Below are 19,238 nucleotides of genomic sequence, written 5' to 3' on the forward strand. Positions count from 1 at the left end.
ACTATGTAATAATTATATGTTGGTCTATGCTTGTTAGAAAATTATTTAAAGAACCCTACAACAAATTTCTATTTAGTATGGCTTTGAATCTTGTTGAAGCTCACAATGGATTAAATAGCTTATAATGTATCATTCCATTTTGTAGCAATATAGTAGAAGAAATTTGATGCACAATCTTATGAAAAATGGAAGAATAAATTCTAGAAAGAAGGAAATTAAAATCACTATATTAGTTTATTATGTAAAATCAAAACTGCTCAATAGTTATTCCGTACAGAATCAAACCAACAAGATACAAGAATGCCAAATAACAGAATTTTTGTTGAGAGAGACATGAGAGGGGCGGTATATGGAGTATTAAGCACCATCAAGCTCCGCCAAAGTGTGTACAGTCGTACACACTATGAACTAGTATGAGGCCGCAAATGGTGGAGTCTAGGTAAAACAGTCATACTGTGAAAGGGAGAATGGGGAAGCATAGTGAAGACAGCATCTTACGATGAGCATCAGCAATGTTATTATGGACGGATACAAGGACTGAACTACATGTTATTAGTGCAGTATAATCAAGGGTATCAAGTAAACAAAGGGCACTTTGCTCTTTGGTCAGCGTTCACGACATTTATTAGCAGGAACTGAAAGTTGTTTAGTAAAAATTGTCAGAAAGAAGGGTGGAGGTAAACTTCACCACATACCAATTCACAAGGCTACAGATCATGCGCGGTTTGTACGCCTCCCAACTTCAAGCGCGAGCTCTGTGTCGATTTTAAGGGAGATGTCTAGTGCTCTCACTGAATGCGTCAAAGCACCACTGCAGAATCAAGAGAATATTTTTAAAATATGAACAGTTAATTTAGGAATAGAGTATGCATTGATTGCTTGTATAGAGTGTGTTTTATTGTGTTATTAATCTTCTGTAATTTATAAGCCCATTTCATAATTTTAGACATCCCGTTATAATAAGTCACTGTATAATTTGATAAGATAATTTCGTGGGAGCTCATAAGTTTCAATCTGTTTCAGGTACCTATAGGGCCAGTTAATGTATGACCAATTGCATGAATAAATGAATGCGGCAAGCTAATCAGATCAAACTCATTATCTCCACGTTTCCAACCAAATTCATCATTCATGCTTACTTATTACCTAAAAAGTCATTAATTTGACCCCAAGAGATAAGAAGCTAAGTTATCTGCATCCTTCAATTACACAAAAAAAGGGTAATTGGTTGCCTCATTTTCGAATCCTTTTTCTACAACACCATGCTCACCGAATTAACTTATACGGAGTAGGATTAAACACAAAAATATCAAAACCCCTGATGACACATAACGTCAATAACGAAAAACCAAAAGGTTTTGCTCTTACCTAGAAATATAGGTCACACCTGTCTGTCCAATTTGGTGTACTGTGTCAAGAGTAACATTTCCAGATGCCTGTTACGATATAAATAAGACAATCATATTACTAAACAAAAGAAAAAAATGACCTCACGAGTTACATAATGTATCTGGTCCCAGACTGGTGGTAACAATCTGCCAACATGTCAAGAATCAACCAACATTTCGTAAAAATGAACATTTCTTTCCGGTCCACAACATACAGAAACAATAGAAATAAGATCAGAGGTAACAGCTTTAGAAACATTCAACAAAAGCACATAATCTGATAATCTACTTTGCAAGTCAAAGGTAACTAAATTTGCTAATACATAACATCAAATATGGTATTCACATATCATTCAAGCCATCCTTCTTTGTTCATTCTAATAGGCATCTGAAGGCTGGAATTTTATAATTTTATTATTGCATGTCTGAAGATTGATTCTGCTAATACAGATTCCATCTCCCATTAACTAACATTTCATTAAGAATTCACCGTGAATGGTTTCTTTTTATTTGATTGGGGGTGAAAAATGAGGTGAGGAGGATTGTCAGCAGTAGCATTTGTAATCCTTGTATATTTTACTTGCTTCCATATTTACTTATACAACAATCAAATGTACAGGTTAAAATGCAGATATAATGTCACATCAATGCTAACTTTTCTTGCATAAGAGAAAATATAGTCACATTTCAATTCCCAAGTGGCAATACATAGGTGTAGATTAGGAGCTACCTCAGTTTCAAATCTACCATCAATCATTCTGACAGCTTCTTTAAGCATGGAAACATTAACATCTCCATTAGATTGTGGGATAACCATGTTATCCAACATGATCCGCGTCAAGGAAGTCTTATTCTGGGATGCATACTCTAACACCTCCTTAACTTCCTCCAGGGTTCTGGTCTCTACCTGTTTCAAACATAACAGGATCAGAGTGCTACAAATATTGGACACAACTGCCTTAATTACAACATTCCTCCAGAGCACTTGCCTCACCTACTATAAATTATGTACACATCTGTTTTAGCATAGCCAAAGTCAAGCTAGCTGGAAAAAGGGAGAACAAATTACTACCTCAACCTCCATCTGGAGATTATTCTGCAGTAAATAATGGTCTGTGGACTTCAGGGCTTTTGTGATACCTCCTGCTATTGAGACGTGATTATCTTTTATCAACACCATGTCAAACAAACCAAGCCTGTGATTCTTCCCTCCACCAATTAGAACCTAACAGCAGAAGAACACCAAGGTCAACAACATTACTTGAAACATCAACAAAATTTGATTAGCAGGAGAAAGATACACACCGCCCACTTATCCACCAAGCGTAAACCTGGAGCTGTCTTTCTAGTTTCCAGAATAACAGCAGGACTTGCAGCATCAGCCATTGCCTGAAGACAAATGAAACTTTTAGCTATTTTGTCACACATGAGCTGAAACAAAACAAATACTCAAATCCTACAACTATTCCAAACCCCACAAAGCACCCATTAAAGTTTAGCACATAATGCAAGCCTAGTGATATAAGTGGGTAGCATACTGTGGACACCACGATCTGTTTAACAAAATCAATCTTGTAGCACAAGCATGCAGAACAACTATTTACATCTCTCAATTACGATTTTTTATTTGTAGATTTCACCCCACAGCTTATAGGTCCTTTTCCTCTTCTTAGTAGTCATGCTCTCTTAGTTCTGTTTCCTAGAAGCAAGTGAATACATCAATACAATCTATTCAACCAACAAAGCTATTAACTAGACTAGTGAGTTCACTAACACATTTGGTCCAACAATTAATCACAAAATTCTGGTTTAAAGGCTTGATAAAATATATGACAATAACACGTGAATTATTTCAGGGTGTTTACTGTACATGTTCCAAAAAAAAAATTTCACTATATACTGGAGCCAGGAGCTAATCAGAAATATCTATTAACAACCGACCAAAATGAACGACTGGCATGTTAAAATCTATAATGCAAGTGAACAGGATTGAACTCATTTAAAATATTTGGTAATTGTAAGTCAAATTCAAGTCAAATGCACTTGAGAAGAGCATCAAGGTGATAATAACTAATAAGCATTCTGTAAGGTCAGTATGCAGTTGTGCTCCCTATATCACTACATTAACATATACCTTGGTCAGGGTTGCAATCCCACTCATCCTTTGCATAAAATTCAGAACCACTCTTTCAGCAACTACGATACTATGTGCTCTTCCTGCACAAAAACATAGACTTGATTATTGGGAAAGAAATTTTGGATATTCTTTCAATGATATGCTCAATGTCACCAGTGCATTACCATACACTTTCCCCAATCTCAGCCCTTTATGAACATGATCCCCATCCTTCTGGCACCATTCCACCTGATAGATAATGTACTGTTTAGAGGACTAAAAAAAAGCAGAACAAGCAACACTATGTCAATAAAATGTAATGGTGCAATCGAACCTTTAGGGAAGGATCCACCTCATGGAATATCATTTCTGCAAGGGCAATACCTGCAATAATTCCATCCTCTTTTGCCAAAAATTGGGCTTCCACTTCCATTTGAGCCGGTATTGTGGCCATAGATGTCACATCCCCTATAAAGAACAACCGTTAGATCAGGACAATGCTCAAACTTCTATGATTCACAAGTTATGGAGTGATCATAAGCTTGACACCACTTGTTACAGATAGTTCATCTAAAGGTAATACTTGATCTCTTGACCATTTCTAAACTCATTCAGTTGATACCCTCTAAATTCTTGTAATATGGAGTAGGATGACAAATATATTCAACTCAATGACAAGGCCCTAAAGTGCAATATATTCAACTCAATGACTACGCTCAGCAGAGTGAACGAAAAAGAAAAAATTTCTGATTATAAAAATTCAGGACAGCATCACCAACCAACAAACCATCTAGAAAGTAGCATATTAAAATGTCAAGACATGTACATCTCATTTCCAACAACTATACAATTGTACCATCTGAATTCAAGTCAATTCCAAACCGTACTAAATTCCATGTCTTGCAATTGGACCGGCGACACAAACTTATTTATAGACCTCATCATCAACACGAATACACGATGCAATTAAATTCGAAGCATCTTTCCTAGATGAAGATGCCCTTGATAAAAACACCCATAGACCACCCTCTTATCAAACCATTCTCAATTGACAACCATTATACAAAAATGGACTAATAACAACCCAAACTCTTGTATGTAATACCAACTTTATAATTGTATGTCCTAAATAATCTCAATGTGCCACACAAAAACCATTGTTCACGATCTTTTTCCTTCATTTTGAACACCCTTTCCCAAAATTCAATAAACAAACCATAAACTGTCACCCCTTAAATTCAAGGGCTATTCTAAATTCATGAAGTCCCATTATAGCAGAATTTAAATAAATTAAACAATAAATAACAAAGGTGGGAAATTGGAGATAAAAAAGGGACCTTTATCAGCAGAATCTTCAGCAAGAGCAAGTTTGATGACAGCCTTCAAATCATAAGTAGGATGACAAGGTGGCGCCTTTGACTCCATAGATTTCAATAATTCCCCAATTATAGGTAATTCTATTGAAACTGCAAAAACTAGCAACAATTGAACAGTTAGTTAGTAAAGTTGTAATTTTTATTGATCATTTGATAAGAATTATGGTATACAAGATAGAATTACCAAAAGAATGATGCTAAATTCCTTAAAGTTTTCTTTTTAGGCCTTTAAAACTTTAAAAAGAGGTTTACCTTCAAGTTTTAATCTGGAATTGGAAGTGGTTTGCACTTTGCAGAAAACAAGGTGAAGAGGATGAGAATGTCTGAAGAAAGAGAGAGAAAGTGGGGCAAAAGGTTCTGACGCAGGAAAGAACAATGCGCTGTGGACTTGTGGGCCTTATAGCATTGAGCTTGAGCCCAGGCTGCAACGGTTTTAAGTTTAACATCATGTATGTGTAGAGTTGTTACAATAAAAACTGATTCAGCCTGAGATCGATTTAATTAACCGAAAATCCGAAATGACTCGAACCAAAATTTTATTTGTATGGACACACTAGTTATAACTCAAACTTGAAATGAGAAGTGACCCAACCTGACTAGATCTGATTAAACTCATTCAAATGATTTGGCAGCTCTTTGCGCAACTAAATAAGTAAATAACCCATTAACCATCATAAAATACAAAGATACAAGCATGTTTTTTTATCGAATCCCTCGAAAAGTAAAAAATCCTCCTATTTGAATTGTATTCGGTACCTTTACCTAATACGTAGTCTGTTTCAATTATCCACATTGATTCAATGATTGTATAAGTGAATAAGTCTATAAAACTTTACTGTGTACTACATACATTTTGATGGAGAAAAGCTGATACTCGATAAGTTGATAGTTGCTATATCGCGTGGCATCAGACGTATCTTTCGATAAGTACAATTTGATATACCGAAGATTTTTGCAATGACCATGAGCATACCTTAGATGAGTTAGATCTACTGCTAATATTTCTTAGGGATTCACCTTCAAAGTATTTTCTACGTTGTCTACTAATTTATCAGTAGACAATTGTTGAATAAGGTTTTGGGTTCATTGCTTCATCTTTTATACCGAAGCCTGTAATCTGTAGGCAATTAACTCAGATAACAATATAAGAATCGAGCATTCGAGCATATTGCTTTAAACCAGCTCGCTGCCTAAGGTGTAATTACTATTCAATTTAATACAAGTAGCTTATATTTCTCACTTTCATATTTTCCCTGACCTCGTGACTACTTTTCTATAACACCACATATGCCAAAAGAGGGAAAGTAAACAAGAAATGGAGTGCATGCTACTTGAGAGGAATGTATAATATGGAACCGATTAGCAGCAAAATTTTCTGTTGTAGTAACGATGGGTCTTTGGAACAGGCGGATTTTTTAGAAGCAATTCGCCTGTTCTAGGACATGAGAAAGAAGAATATATACAAAATCACCCAGAAGATGAAAACTGGTATTGCAATATTAACTAGTCATCTAACTGGAGAGCCGTTTGTTCTAAAACAAGCAGAAAAAGTAACTCAGCAGATTCAGCACAAGGAGTTACAGGCAGTTAAGACCTGGATCTTTGCATGAAATAAAATGAGGAGATGTATTGGTAGGACTCAAGACTCGCTTGGAAGAACATCGTAGAAATGATAAACTTCATCCTTGTCAATAACTCCAACCTCTGTAGAACAAACTGAGCAGCAAACTTGCCTAACTGCTTCAACACTAGTCGAACTTGCTTCTTCAGCTTCCATAGGCTCTCTAGCCTTCCTATACTTTCTCCGTTTCTTGCTTCCTTGTGGAAAAACCATTTTGGCAGTAATTACACAGTTAGTTACAAACATGGCCCTGTACTGGGTCAGGTAGATATCATGCCTGCAAAGAAAACCAAAACAACTTTTCTCAATGAAATGCTAGAACATCTAGGCAAAATTTATGCAAAGAAGAGATCATAAACCAAACATGACATCCTAGTTGCCAATGAATACACTTGCATACAAAATTATTATATTCATCAAATTACACCAAACGATAGTAATCAATAATTTTGTCAACTCATGCAAATGCTCTTTGCACTGAGAAATTGCACTCTATTATTGTTAGCAATCAGCTCTTGCCAGAGTTGTGCAAAGATCCTCTGGCCTTATTACTATACAAGAGAACCAACTCAGTCAAAAAGCTTAAATTTAAGCTAAAGATGGAAGTCCTGAAAAATGATTTATCTCTAATAATAAATTATAATGAAAGACAATAAGATAAAAATCGTGTCTATGCCTAAACATATTATGCCATTTCTAAAAATAACAGTAATATTTCAAGACCTTCCATCACTGTGTTTTCTAGGCAAATATTGTCAAGTCCAAATCTTATTCTTGTGTCCTTAATGCCACTCTTGACAACCACTAGTGCATCCTCAAAATAACTTGTATTTTCATAACCAATGGGAGCTCTGAGTTTTCTCCTATAAACGCATTACTGTACGTGAAACATGTTGAAGGACATGTCTACCTGGGAATTTTCTTAACTTGATGGCTGGTAAACAAAGAAGTGACTGAAAATTACTTGCAACCATTGCATTAGACATTAGTCATGCCTTAATCATGTATGATTTTATATAGCTGTATGAAGACCATTTTACTAATCAGTTAAAAAAGGATGACGCAAATACTGGGGAGCACAATAATTTACAACAGTACAAATATGTATTCTCTCAGCATAGAAAAGTAAATAGGATAGCATAAAAAAACAACTAGAGAATATTTTCAACAATACCTATGGAAACATAATGTTTTAATGTAACATAAGATGAATACATTGCATATGTATACTCTTCCTAGCTCTTAAAGGGTAAAAAAAGATTGATTACAATAAAATATGGCAATACACTTCTTTAGAAGTATAGAACAGGTAGAAGATTTCTCTACTAATATACTTTATATGAGAACAAGGTTTTTTTTTTTTTTTTTATTATTTTTATTAAATATAAGTTGAAATGAATTCACCACACACTTACTTTCTCTCCCTTCCGACTTATGTGGAAATTCGAGATGATTTCTTGCTTCTTGACAAACATCAAGCTTTTGTATGTGTTTGTATCATACGTAATAGTCAGCATAAATCTCAATTGATTAGAGTAGCTTGGTTTCACAAACTTCTAATATACGGAGTATAGTGTTACCTAAAATTGTAAAATCTACAGTTTCAAGATGTTTATGAAATGTAGGATGTTTCATAAGGCTAACAGCAATTTAACGAGGGATTGATATTGTTACATAAAAGACTAGTAAAGATGTTGAGATGATATATTTGAGACCCTCCAACTATTTCATGTAGTATAAAGCTTTGGATGGAAGATATCCTTCATTGCAAGCATTTGTATAAGCCCATTGAGGACTGAGGAATGAAGCAAGCCAGCGAATAAAAAAAGATGCTTACAAGTTTGAGAATCATTATCCTTCTTTTCTATCAGGCACATCATATTAATCTCTGCATCTTACTTACAATACTATATTATCGAGTAACTGGAATAGACTGACAACATTGATCTAGAGGTTTTTTCACATCGAAATCCTAAGCTAGTAAGCTGTAATAATCTTGCACAGAACTTCTAACAATCAAGACTTCATCATATAGTTGTTTTCCCACCAAAACACGCCGGAACAAAAAACCATGATTCAAGTATTTAACAGCATACCTTTGACACTCCAAGCAAAGAGTGGTGAAACAAGCAGGACAGCTGAGCACAGCGTCTGTTCGTGGACCTTTCCTTTTTCTAGCCACCCATGACTCATCCTTGTCATCAAGATCAGAATCATAAAACTCGGGTTTGATGGAGTAATCTATTTCATCATCATCAGAAACTGAAATTCCGGCAGCAATTAATCATAGTTAGATAATTTACATACCCATTTTATCGACACCATCAATTGCTACATATCCCACCACAATCTATTAGGCATAGTTCAAGTTAATCATAGTTACATAAAGGGTTAAATTGAGCCAAAGTGTTCAACTTTTAAAGTATAATTTTACCTAATGTCCTCATTGTTATCTAAAATTCACAGAATTTGAAGGCCACTAACTAAATTAGGGTATTATAATTCAATGTATACAAGTTTCATTACTACCAAGTAAACCACAATGAAATTTAAAACTAACAAAATCCAAACAAAATTTCTATTACAAATTCATAAATATTCATAGAAATTGAAATTGCATAAATCAAAGGAAACAAAGAAAAGTAGAAGCGAGTAAAAAAAAAAAAAATTATACCAGTTTGCTGGGAATTGGTGGGGGATGCAATACATTCCATGGGTTCCCCCATTTTGATTTCTCTCTCTTCACCCGCCATGGCAGCAATAATCGGCTACTCGGTTGAACTCGGACGATTCTAGCGATTTCTTCGACTTTCCTTCAACTCTTCAGGGCTTCAAGAAGCTGCTCGTAGCAGTCTCTGTAAGTGTTTTTGGGCAAAACTGTTTCTATGAATGTATGACGGTATAAAGATGGTCGTGGGTCGTGTTTGGATATGACTTAAACCTCTAGCAATGTGACATTTTATTTGCGTTTAAGGTTTTACTTATTTTGATGGCAATAAAGCCAAATTTTACTTATTTTAATGTGTTTTATCGTATTTAAGTCGAATTTCAATTATTTTAGTGTAATTAATCGTGTTGTGTCATGTCGTGCCTTTCTAATGAAAGAATGAAAGATCGTGACCCAAGTTTGATCCATGACCCAAATCATGTCGTGTTTTTTGTGTTTGTCCATATGCCGTGCAATGACTGAACCTTATCTAATGGTATCTTTATATAACAAACATCTCACCTTTCCAAATTATCTCCAAAAGACATCCTTTCTTGGTATATATGAGTGCAGCTTGCTTGTGTTTGATTTTGTCGAATAGCCATCCTATAAGATGGAGCTGTGTTTACAGGGTGTTAGAGTTTTGGATGCTACTCCGTCACAATTATTTTGTTGATGAGAATTTAAGTATAGGTTTTGTATAATACTCCGTACAACTATCTGTATTTCAGGCTGAAAGTCAGCATAATGTCTGAGAGAAAATTTGCTTGTAAAGAATGGCCTTAAGTGGTAATCTACCTAAATTAATAACGTAGAAATTAGGAAAGCAGAGCTAACCATGAAGAAACAAGAGCAAAAACAAGAGGTACATGCTTTGCATATGATAAAAGCAAAATTGTTCATTGGAAGTTTACATATTTCCAAACATCCAACTATAATGTGGGCATAACAATAAACAATAGCTATCTGATAGAGAATATCCATAGAATATTCTCATCCTAGGTTTAGGATATATTTTGTATAAGATTATCTTTGATATCTGTACATATCTTATAGTTACCTAATATGATTAGGTTTCTCATTGTAACCCTATAAATATTGATCAATGGAAATCACTCTATCAACAGTAGCAATCGCGAAAAGCCTCCTCCATCGTTGTTGGCAATCGCATACACTACCGCCTCCCACTACCGGCAGTAACCACATCTGCCAACCTACTCCATGTGCCGCACTCTACTTCCACCTCCCCATGACCAACAATGATTCTTACATTGCCTCATTGGTTTTTTTTTTACACATAATCACATAGATTTTGTTCTGGTGGTGGTATATCACAATAAGGTCAACTTTTGCACATCTCTTTTGCTATCAAGTTAGCTCCTTTTATTGTTGCAGCACTTGGAATCTTTGTGGAGTATTAATTTTTGCTTCCTGGTTTCTCTTTTGAGAATTGATTAATTTCAAGCGGTGGGATTTAATCTTTTCTTGCGCAATTTTATTTGTTTTTCTTCAACTGTGATTTCACGTAGTAGTGTAGTGTCTTCTCCCTGATGATGGTTTGATCCCTTAACTTATTCTTCTCTGGATCTGCAACTTGGCCCAAGTATATGCGTGACTCTTCTCCTTCGGCCTAAAAGCGCATATCTCTACTATACGTAGGTCGTGGTTGTTGCTTCTCATCGTCATCACCAGCACACGTCTACTACGTACTTCTCTTTTGATCATGGGTTACTATACTATCCTTACCGTTCGATGCGTGATTCAGATCCAGTCTGAGCATCCGATTTTCTCCCGCTCTGACTGCGGGGGTGTGATAGAGAATATCCATAGAATATTCTCATCCTAGGTTTAGGATATATTTTGTATAAGATTATCTTTGATATCTGTACATATCTTATAGTTACCTAATATGATTAGGTTTCTCATTGTAACCCTATAAATATTGATCAATGGAAATCACTCTATCAAGGATCTATGTATAAAGGAAGTAGCAATCTGAAACAATCTTCAATTTCTTTTCAATTTGAAACAATCTTCACCAGCAGAATCTCCAATTTGCTACTCATCTTCAAAGGAAATAGCAGATTTATGGGAGCACAACAATCTTAGGCTGTTTTCTCTTTGTACGACTTTCTGACTGCTGTCTTGGAGAACCGTCTACCAGCATATCTGAATGTTCTTTAGAAGAACCAACCTTCAAAGTTTCATCTTCATCGCTATCATCCTCCTCATCATCACTGCTACTTTCTGATTCTGAAGAGCTGTCATTGGTACATAAATCAACAACTGGTTGGTTTCCAGCCATTGCAGCCTCTGCGGCTTCCATGGCCTCTGGAGTTTGAAGATCAGCAACACCCAACATCAAATCCTACATTTTTAAGCTATTGAGTAAGTTCTGACGTATTCCTCTTAATCTCACCAAATATTGAATAATAGATGAGAGAAAATTTAGCAATACCATTTCAATGTACTCTGATTCATTACCATGCAAAACTTCAATATCAAACTCCTCAGGTTTGTCCTGCATATAAATGTACTCATTTGTAGGAGTTAGGAGGTGCAAATTGAAGATCTCAAGAATCGCCTTTTACTAAGGTTTGTTGGTTCTTACCTTTGCATTAAGCTGGAGAGTTTTGTTAGCTTCAGAAATTAATCCTAGGAAATCCTTTACCTTACCAAGCACTGCAAATCAGTTTAGAAATTGTAAGTAATTTTGATGTTACAAGCTCTAAAGAATTCTTCATGTTATTAGGAGGACAAGCTAAACTTGTGAAGTATCAGTATTAAATCATCATTAAAGTACAATCCTAAATTCCTAATCCATAGTCACCAATGGAGAGCACAACGACGAAGCTAAAGCAAACCGTTTACAATTTACCTGGCTTTGATACATCAGTCATACACTTAAAAGTTAAAAACGAAAGCTTTTGTCTCATTTGAGCCCAAACATCATATTACTTCTATTCCAACCTCATATCTTTCTATGGTCATATACACACACACTCATACCAGCAAAATGCCACAAGCAGCTACATTCCAGCACGCTCTAGCATCCGATCTCAGCAGCATAATTATGCATAAAACCGAAATGGGGAGACAACAGCAGCATCAACAAAAACAACAGCAACAACAACTCTTCATTCAAAGAGTGAATACCAATTCCAAGCTAAATTCCAGCACGCTCTAGCATCTGATCTCAGCAGCATAACCATGCATAAAACCGAAATACGGGAGACAGCAACAGAATCAACAAAAACAACAGCAACACCACCTCTTCATCCAAAGAGTGAATACCAATTTCAAGCTAAATTTCAGCACGCTCTAGCATCCAATCTCAGCAGCATAATTATGCATAAAACCGAAATGAGGAGACAACAATAACATCAACAAAAACAACAGCAACAACACCTCTTCATCCAAAGTGTAAATACCAATTCCATAGGTGTGTTTGGCAATTAACATTACTTTATACTCTTCACAATTCAACTTCAAAGTTCCCAAACATGATACACAGAAAGTCTCCCTTACTTTGCATAACCTCCAACAATCAACATAAAAAAAACCCACAAATGACAAATTCATAACCCTTCTACAACTTCAGTATAACCCAAATTACCCAATGTTCAAAATTTCCAAAATTTTAATTTCATACAAATTTCTAAATAAGAATGTATTAGGTGTTCAATCATACATGAATATCATCATATAATAATAAAAATTAACTGAGTACTAAAAAAAAAACCTTGGGTTTTGGGAAGGGCTTCCCTTGGGTTGGGTTTTCTGCTGCCGATTTGTTGCTCTTCCCACAAACAAGCAACGCTGATTCTGCTTCACCCCAATAATTTTACGAAAAAGTTAATACAAAAAATGGGTAAAATAAAGGTAGAGAGAGAAAGGTGACCTTTAAAGGAAGAAGACGAGTCTTTGTGCTCCAATTGCAAAAGCTCTTTGCTTGTATTCTTGTTGACTCCAATGAACAATACAAGAGGGGGGGTGAATTGTATTGTAGAGGAACTAGGGTAATTTTTGCGAAATTCTTAAACGAACTTAAACAAAAACTTTAAAGTGCAAGAGAGATTTTACGTGGAAAACTTCTTGGCCCTAATCAAGAAGAAAAACCACGACCACAAGGGATTTTAAACTCAACTCTTAATAATAATAGGGCAAACAACCTATTACAAATTAAGACTCTATACTCAAGTTCCTCAATGAACTTAAGTTCCCCCTTAACTGATCCCTCAATCAGTTAAGCTCTCAAATCTCTCTCTTTCTCCTTGCTTCACTCAAAGCAATTACACACTCTAGAGTTTACCCAAACTCTACCCCAATACAACTCAAGATAAAACTCCTAAGATGCTAAGTACAAAGACACTCAAGGAGTTAAGTGGATTTTTGACTCTTTTAGAAAAGCTAAGAATTTCAATGCTCAAGTGTGCTTTTCAAAACAGAAAACTAATCCTATTTATACAAGAGGAAAGCGGTTGAAACTTTTACGTTTGCCTCCAACTCCCACTACACCACAACTTCCATTAATTTAGGAAGTGCAGTTCGTGGATGCTTGGACAGCAGGCTGAAGCATATACAAGGAAGTGGTTTACTGCTCCCTTAATTTTCTCAACCTCCTTGACCAAGTAAAAGATCCGTTTTCAAAAGAGTTTTTACCAAGTCAGATTTTCCAAAATAAGATAAAATCAAAACAGAAAATCTTTTAATAAATAAGATATTTTTACTTAAAAGATATTTTTCCGAAATAGAAATTAAATCTTGTTAAAGAAAGGAAAAATAAAATCTTTATAAACTGAAATTTAAACCACTTAAATCCTATCAATTAACCATGTACTTAACGAATATACAAGAAGCCTAAAACAAACAATAAAGATATAATAGACTTCTTGGAACATAGTGAAGCTTCGACTCTGGAGTTTCAGTTCCTCACTCAAGGAACTTGGTTTCTGATTGTCTTCTATGCTCGTCCATAGCTCATTCTTTAGACTTGTTCCATGCTCCATTCTGACTCTAGAACTTCGTTGCCAATAAGAACCTGTCAAATACATCAAAGCTAATAGACAAAAGTTAAGGCCCTTATGGGTTTGCTTAGGTTCCTTGAGTCATCATCAAAACTTAAGATCAACAATTCTCCATCACTTTCTCTCCCCACAATTTGAACTCTTTTCTGCAGGTTCAACAAGCTGAGGTTTTATAACATGGGCGATCCCGGTCTCCCGGATTGTCTTAAACCTTTTTAAGTTAGATGTTAAATACGATCCTATAATAAAACTAAAATTATTTTTCTGATTAAAATTTATTTTTACTAAAAAAGAAATTTTCATTAAAATACTACGGGTCTGTTCTCGTACGTTGAAATTCAATTCAGTTCAGTTGTTCAGTTCAGTTCAGCTCAGCTGAGTTCAGTCAATGAGAACATACCCTACCTCTATTTCATATTATTTGCAATAATTAGACACTTTTTCTCTCTACTTTATGTCAAATTGTTGCAAATAATATGAAATGGAGGTAGTATATTATAAATGGATCTCATTTTAAAGAACTTTTTAAAACGAATTTTATGATAGAATTAGTATTGGGTTATAAGATATTTATTAAAAGTTATAATTAATTTAGTATACATAAAATATTAAAAGTATATTGAACACTCTACGAAATTTTTATCCTAAAAAAAATCTATCCAAAATTCGATTACTTAGGGTCTGTTCTCTTACGTTGAAATTCAGTTCAGTTCAGTTCAGCTCAGTTCAGTTCAACTCCTAATTTCCTTCTCTTACAAAATATTCAGTTCAGTTCAGTACAGTTCAGCTGATCGAGTTCAGTCAATGAGAACAGGCCCTTAGCATCATATGTGTCATAATAAATTAATGATACCTTTTTATTGCCTACGTAACTCGACACTAGACTTGGCAAAAAAACTAGAATGCCAAATGATGTTGTCTAAGGCCACGAGACCGACTTTATATATTAGTGATATGATGTAACATAAGATGAATACATTGCATACTTAAACTCTTTTTAAGCTCTTAAAGGGTAAATAAAGATTGATTACAACAAATTTTGGCAACACACTTCTTTAGAAGTCTATAACAACTAGAAGATTTCTCTACTAATATACTACCTCCGTTTTTATTTATTTGACACGTTTTGACTTTAACACTATTCACACACCTCCTTTTGACCGTGTTTTGTGCTTTATACGTAATGAAAAATATAGTTATGTGTGATTTTGTTAGATTCGTCACGTTATATACTTTTAAAATATCAACTTTTCATAATTTTTGTTTATCGATAATTAAAGATATTAATGATTGAATAAGTGCATTGACAAACGTAACTAAAGAAACGTGTCAACTAAAAAGAAACGGAGGAAGTATATACTTTTTGTATGGAGCAAGTTCTCTCTCCCTTCTGACTTGTGTGGAAATTTTAGATGATTTCTTGCTTCTTGACAAATATTAAGCTTTTGTATGCCTTTGCATCAGACATAGTAGTCTACGCAAATCTCAAATCTCAATTGATTAGAGTAGCTTGGTTTCACAAACTTCAAATATAATGAGTATAGTAGCTTGGTTTCACAAACTTCAAATATAAGGAGTATAGCGTGACATTTCATGTGTATTTAAGATTTCATTTATTTTGAAGGCAATAAAGCCGAATTACACTTATTTTAACGTATTTTTATTGTATTTAAGTCAGGTTTTGATTATTTTAGTGTGGTTTATCGTGTTGTGTCATGTTGTGCTTTCTCAATAAAAGATCATGTCCTAAGTTTAATCCATGACTCAACTTGTGCCGTGTTTATTGATGTATTTTCATATTGTGCAATAATGAATCGGAGCCCTATATAGTGTTATCTAACAAAGTACCATCTCACCTTTCTAAATTTTCCAAAAGACCTCGTTTCTTGGTACATAAGAGGGTAAAAGAATAGTGGTGTAGGTTATCTTAGGTAAGATGTAGGCTAGATATATCTATATGTTATTTATGAGTGCAGCGATTGTGTTTGTTTTTGTCAAATTGCCCTCCCTATAAGACGGAGTTGTGTTTACTAAGGTTGTTAGAGTTTTGTATACTACAATTATGTGAGAATTTATAAGTCGAATTCACGTTGATTTTTTATCAAATTCAACTACACAAATACACAATCACATGCAAATATGCAATATGTTCACAAACCCTCCATTATAATTAATTTTTGAAACAACAATTTGGAAGTGGGATTTGAAAAAAAGTTGACTTGAATTTATTTCATATGTATGTTGGATCCAAATTTCTTTTGTAATAAATAATAGGTATGCCTTTTCCTTCATATATTCAAATATTCAATGAATTAAATTTGAGTATGCAAGGAGTGATGTGAAAAGAGACTCGATCTATCTAGAGTCTTAAGGGCCACTTTAATCTGCCATCTTTTCAAAAATTCAAACTACCGTGTTACCATTTTAAACCCTCCTTAGCCCTTACCATAAATACATGATGAAGAGTATGTGAGAATACATAAGAGGATGTAAAATTACACCAAGAGTCTAACATGTAGAAATAAATAATAATACAATAATTTACCAACTAAAGTACTCGGTAATTAACATTTACTCGTAATAATATATTAATATTAGAAATTTAAGTTGATTTTTACTTATAAGTCAGTTTCCGCTTTGCCTAGCTAGCTAATAACATTAGACAAAAAAGAGGTTGACACGGTAGTTTTTTCTCCCAAAATTGTATGGTTTTTCTCTCAAAATCATATTCTAGGATTCTTTTAATATGCTAGCTAGCTTCAAACAACCTCTCCATAATTGAATTCTAGCATAGTTTTTCTGTCAACTAGAACATGTTTTACTCACAAAATAATTAATTCCTTCTCTAAAAATCAAACGAAAATAAAGGAGGCAATTTTTTTTTTTTTCAATCACCTCCCCACTTATTAGACTCAGTCAAATCCACATTTTTAATGCATTCTCTCACCTTTAATTTTTTAGTTTTAAATTTGAAGCTATAGTAGTTTAGAAGAGCATAATGGAACACAATACAATAATATGAAATTGTCGTCAAAGAACGAAAGGGTTACCTTAGATATAAGTGGGTCATTCACCTTTATTTTAGTTATTTATCAAGTTGGAATTAAGCTATTTACTTAGTACAATTGTTTACTAAACAATGTGTCTCCTTATTTACTTTGAATATCATGTCGTAATGTTTACACGTGCTAGATAATTAAGAATATTTGACATCTCTTTAATTGCTTTTACTGTTTTCTAAAGTGATTTGTACCTTATCGTTTTGAAATGTTGTTACTTTCTAGAAGATCCATATTAATGTCTCAAATGTTATGACTCTTGCTCTTCTATATTAATTAATATACTGTAGGAAAAATAAAAACAAAACTATTCAAAATCATAAGTTGATAAAATCACGTACTTGAAATGATTAAAAAAAACAAAAAAGAAAGAAAAAGTCTTGCAAATAAACAATATCCAGTGATTGAGAAATAAGAAAACAATAGAAGTATAGAACAAATATAGCATTACTTCGTACAAAGTTACAAACTTAAAGTTAATTAACATTTAGTTGATCAAAATTAGACATACTTGAGTTGAGTAGAGTAAGAAAGCATAGTTGCACTAATAGATTAAGATGATAAGAATTCTAATTAATTTCATATATGTCTCTAGCTTGAACCAAATGAATTAACCCTACTACTCGTATTAGCCGCATTTGCGTTCATAGATAGCGATGGATGATTTGTCATAATTTTACTGCAATTAGCTCTTATTTTCTTAATTACGAGGAACTATATATAGTAAACAACGCACATCAAATCAAACTATATAAAAGATTAGATCATGTAAGATTAGATCATGTGATAGGGTGATTAAGGGTCTGTTCACATATATTGAGCTGAACTGAACCGAACTGATTGGAGCTGAACTGAGCTGAAATGAATATTTTATTAAAGATGGAAATTAGAAGCTGAACTGAACTGAACTGAACTAAACTAATTGGAGCTGAACTGAATTGAAATTAAGTAAATGTGAACAGGCCCTAAGTCTATTGCATACAACAAATCTATTATATTCAAACTTTTGCCTTAAATCACACGAATGAAGTATTTATTGGCTAGCTTGAAAATATGTACTGCATGCTAATGCTAGTAGCTAATTATGTAGTACTACTATGATTACTATCCATGTATTAAGGTATTACAGTATTAACAAATAATCATATATAACCCCTAAAGTCCCTAATAATTTTATATAATTTAATCTCAAACAAAATACATTGTCTAGTGTACGTATAATATGTTGTTAACAAGATATGATGAACGTAAATAACGTTCCTCGGACCATTCAATCTCAGCAAAGAAACGACGACTCGGGTTTTTGCAACCAACCATTTTTGAGCTTCATTACAAAGGAAAAACCTGAGTCGTCGTTTCTTTGCTAACTAAGAATAGGAACTCAAACGTGATCTGAAGAGTATAAAGGATATGTGAAGAGGTCTTCTTTAGGTTTTCATGCATGTAGGATGGAATTGACAGTGTAACTAAAAATAATTTGTAATGTTTAGAAAAACTTATAAACTATATGTTAGAGAATATCCATAGAATATTCTCATTTTAGGTTTAGGATATATTTTGTATAAGATTATCTTTGATATCTATACATATCTTATGTTACCTAATATGATTAGGTTCTCATTGTAACTCTATAAATATTGATCAATGGAAATCACTCTGATCAAGGAGTTTATATTATCTGATCAAGGAGTTTATATTATCTGTATCACAGCTTAGGTGAGATCTTGGGATCATATACAAAAATTCTCACCCTGCCGGTGGGTTAGAAAATTAAACCCACCGGCGGGATATACACAAATTTTTTATGCTTCCGCAAACACACACATATAGATTTTTTTTTTCATATATTTTGTTTTGATGGTGGTATACCAGAATAAGGTCAACTTTTGCACATCTCTTTTGCTATCAAGTTGGCTCCTCTTATTGTTGCAGCACTTGGAATAT

The 19,238-nt window shown here is 34.0% G+C and overlaps 3 protein-coding genes across 5 annotated transcripts; all 3 read right to left on the reverse strand.

Annotated features, from left to right (window-relative positions):
• Positions 1 to 211: 211 nt before the first annotated feature.
• On the reverse strand, positions 212 to 5,284 carry LOC145559332 (quinolinate phosphoribosyltransferase [decarboxylating] 1a-like). Of its 3 annotated transcripts, XM_081620753.1 has the most exons (11): positions 5,133 to 5,284; positions 4,842 to 4,979; positions 3,839 to 3,972; positions 3,690 to 3,753; positions 3,523 to 3,605; positions 2,694 to 2,777; positions 2,461 to 2,613; positions 2,119 to 2,295; positions 1,369 to 1,436; positions 696 to 811; positions 212 to 453 (listed from the first exon to the last, which is right to left on the reverse strand). In XM_081620753.1, the coding sequence occupies exons 2-10, from the start codon at positions 4,927 to 4,929 to the stop codon at positions 715 to 717; spliced, it is 948 nt and encodes a 315-aa protein (XP_081476879.1). In that variant the 5' UTR covers positions 4,930 to 4,979; positions 5,133 to 5,284; the 3' UTR covers positions 212 to 453; positions 696 to 714. The 3 variants fall into 3 exon arrangements, with proteins under 3 accessions (XP_081476879.1, XP_081476877.1, XP_081476878.1); XM_081620751.1 differs by having other exon boundaries at positions 212 to 811; XM_081620752.1 differs by having other exon boundaries at positions 212 to 811; positions 4,842 to 4,970; positions 5,133 to 5,247.
• A 939-nt stretch (positions 5,285 to 6,223) lies between these two features.
• Positions 6,224 to 9,383, reverse strand: LOC145559333 (uncharacterized). The gene is made up of 3 exons (XM_081620754.1): positions 9,176 to 9,383; positions 8,598 to 8,763; positions 6,224 to 6,778 (listed from the first exon to the last, which is right to left on the reverse strand). The coding sequence occupies exons 1-3, from the start codon at positions 9,252 to 9,254 to the stop codon at positions 6,520 to 6,522; spliced, it is 504 nt and encodes a 167-aa protein (XP_081476880.1). The 5' UTR covers positions 9,255 to 9,383; the 3' UTR covers positions 6,224 to 6,519.
• A 1,211-nt stretch (positions 9,384 to 10,594) lies between these two features.
• On the reverse strand, positions 10,595 to 18,611 carry LOC145559253 (uncharacterized). Its single transcript, XM_081620689.1, has 7 exons — positions 18,551 to 18,611; positions 13,110 to 13,244; positions 12,951 to 13,033; positions 12,337 to 12,343; positions 11,820 to 11,890; positions 11,667 to 11,729; positions 10,595 to 11,576 (listed from the first exon to the last, which is right to left on the reverse strand). Exons 1-7 carry the CDS (start codon positions 18,609 to 18,611, stop codon positions 11,295 to 11,297), a joined length of 702 nt encoding a protein of 233 aa, XP_081476815.1. The 3' UTR covers positions 10,595 to 11,294.
• Between the last annotated feature and the right edge of the window lie 627 nt (positions 18,612 to 19,238).

The sequence above is a fragment of the Chenopodium album genome, chromosome 9, assembly GCF_948465745.1.
Source record: "Chenopodium album chromosome 9, dcCheAlbu1.1, whole genome shotgun sequence".
NCBI classification, from domain to species: domain Eukaryota; kingdom Viridiplantae; phylum Streptophyta; class Magnoliopsida; order Caryophyllales; family Amaranthaceae; genus Chenopodium; species Chenopodium album.

Bases quoted from the DNA above. Each gene is read 5' to 3' on its own strand.
- LOC145559332 (XM_081620753.1), bottom strand. From the start codon at position 4,929: ATGGAGTCAAAGGCGCCACCTTGTCATCCTACTTATGATTTGAAGGCT. The intron at 1,437-2,118 runs GTAGCTCCTAAT...ATATCGTAACAG, and splicing joins ATGGTAGATTTGAAACTGAG to GCATCTGGAAATGTTACTCT. The intron at 812-1,368 runs GTAAGAGCAAAA...TTGATTCTGCAG, and splicing joins GGTGTGACCTATATTTCTAG to TGGTGCTTTGACGCATTCAG.
- LOC145559333 (XM_081620754.1), bottom strand. From the start codon at position 9,254: ATGGCGGGTGAAGAGAGAGAAATCAAAATGGGGGAACCCATGGAATGT. The intron at 8,764-9,175 runs GTATAATTTTTT...CCGGAATTTCAG, and splicing joins CACCAATTCCCAGCAAACTG to TTTCTGATGATGATGAAATA. The intron at 6,779-8,597 runs GTATGCTGTTAA...TTTTCTTTGCAG, and splicing joins CTTTGCTTGGAGTGTCAAAG to GCATGATATCTACCTGACCC.
- LOC145559253 (XM_081620689.1), bottom strand. From the start codon at position 18,611: ATGGTTGGTTGCAAAAACCCGAGTCGTCGTTTCTTTGCTGAGATTGAA. The intron at 13,245-18,550 runs GTTATTTACGTT...AGTTCGTTTAAG, and splicing joins GATTGAATGGTCCGAGGAAC to AATTTCGCAAAAATTACCCT. The intron at 13,034-13,109 runs GTCACCTTTCTC...GGGGTGAAGCAG, and splicing joins CTCGTCTTCTTCCTTTAAAG to AATCAGCGTTGCTTGTTTGT.